The sequence below is a fragment of the Sinocyclocheilus anshuiensis genome, unplaced genomic scaffold (genome assembly GCF_001515605.1).
Source record: "Sinocyclocheilus anshuiensis isolate Anshui unplaced genomic scaffold, SAMN03320099.WGS_v1.1 C32797743, whole genome shotgun sequence".
Lineage (NCBI taxonomy): Eukaryota > Metazoa > Chordata > Actinopteri > Cypriniformes > Cyprinidae > Sinocyclocheilus > Sinocyclocheilus anshuiensis.
Window position 1 is genome coordinate 1 of NW_015620122.1, and position 1482 is coordinate 1482.

At 42.0% G+C, this 1482-nt stretch overlaps 1 protein-coding gene across 1 annotated transcript; it reads left to right on the plus strand.

Annotated features, from left to right (window-relative positions):
• Positions 1-4: 4 nt before the first annotated feature.
• LOC107683004 (uncharacterized) lies at positions 5-1475 on the plus strand (the record flags this gene model as incomplete). Its single annotated transcript, XM_016479095.1, has 6 exons — positions 5-60; positions 164-311; positions 435-592; positions 698-841; positions 928-1147; positions 1262-1475. Coding segments are annotated over 6 exons (940 nt in total), but the record flags the coding sequence as incomplete, so codon positions are not given.
• Positions 1476-1482: the final 7 nt, after the last annotated feature.

A 1482-nucleotide genomic window follows, 5' to 3' on the forward strand; every position in this document is an offset into this window, starting at 1 on the left:
TCCAGCAGAGTTAGCTGATGAGCCATCATCTGAGGAGAGCTCTGGAGAGTACTTTCAGAGGTAGAGTTTCATGTTAGCATTCACATAGACTATATGTAAACACTGGATATGATTTCTCTTGAACATGCACAATCATTTGACCACCTGTTTTATTTGATTTCAGCACTGAGGGACCGAGGTGGACCTCTTCAGTGAGGGTGGAGATGGTCAAAAAAGGCCTGTATGAAAAGCACTCAATTTGCCACCCCCTTCTTAAGGGATTTAATGAGTACCTACATGCAGACTTGGGGAACAAGAACAGCAAACAAGAGGTAAGTGAATTAAATCAGTGAAGGAATAAATAAATAGAAAAAAATGTATTTGGTGTTGTGGTCATATTTTAAAGTCTTTTATATGCAGTCCTGCACATTTTAATGTGAAATGTGTACTTACAGGTGGATGCCGTGTCCAGGTTCATGTACTACGTGGACCCCAGCGAGCCCAACCTAAGGTTTGTACGGGAGGTGGAGAAAGTACGAGAGTACTTCAATGTTTTAACAAACACCAAGCTCTCAAAACAGACCGTGCTGAACTACTGGAAGAGTCTCAAGAGGTCAGTGGTGTGGAAGATTACAAATATGGCATGTAAATGTTACCTATTAATTACTGAGTAAGCTGTGTTCTGACCGTAACAACCTTTTCTTTCTCTCCTTTTAAGGTTCATGAAATACATCATCACATCTACGGGCATGCGCTTTAAAGATCCCGTTCTTTATGAGGATTGTAAGAGCTTCATGGATCCTCTGGATGGCATACACTCTGGTATGTCCAAAAAAGTCAACAAGGAGGTCACACAAAAAAGGTCAGCATTTCTTTTTTCTTATATATGATATTTGCACATTGGAAACTGGAATACAGGATAGAACTCGTGACATATTGTTTCCCTAGGCTCCTCGGTTATGGGAAAGACCTCCTGCCAAGTGACTGCCTGGTAGTTTTGGATGCCGCCTTTAAAGATTTCCTGGCGGTCATGGTAAAACTGCAGGGTCCAGGAGCAGTCACAGGGGACAGCCTTACAAAAAATGAACGTTTGCTCGTCCTCTACTACCTTGAGGCCATAATTATGCTGAAGCTACTTCAGCGGCCCGGAGTCGTCACAAACATGACCGTGAGTGTCCATTTTTTTCTTCCCATGCCTCAAGAATTTGTGCCTCACATATGCTTATACATTTTTAATATTTGTGACACCCATCATTAAAAGTGCACAAATGCCTGTTTGCAGGTTGAGGAATGGCTGGGTAGAAGCCGCAGAGAGAACGGAGTTTCTGTTGCGGTGAAGGAGCATAAAACGGCTACATCACAAGTTGCAGAAGTACCTTTGTCGGACGAGCAAGAACTTGTGAGTTTATATTCAAAATTACACCATAACAGCAAATTAAACATGGTGTGGGAAAGTCATACAAGACAACAGGGCCATGATTTTATTTTTGTTGTTTTCCCCTT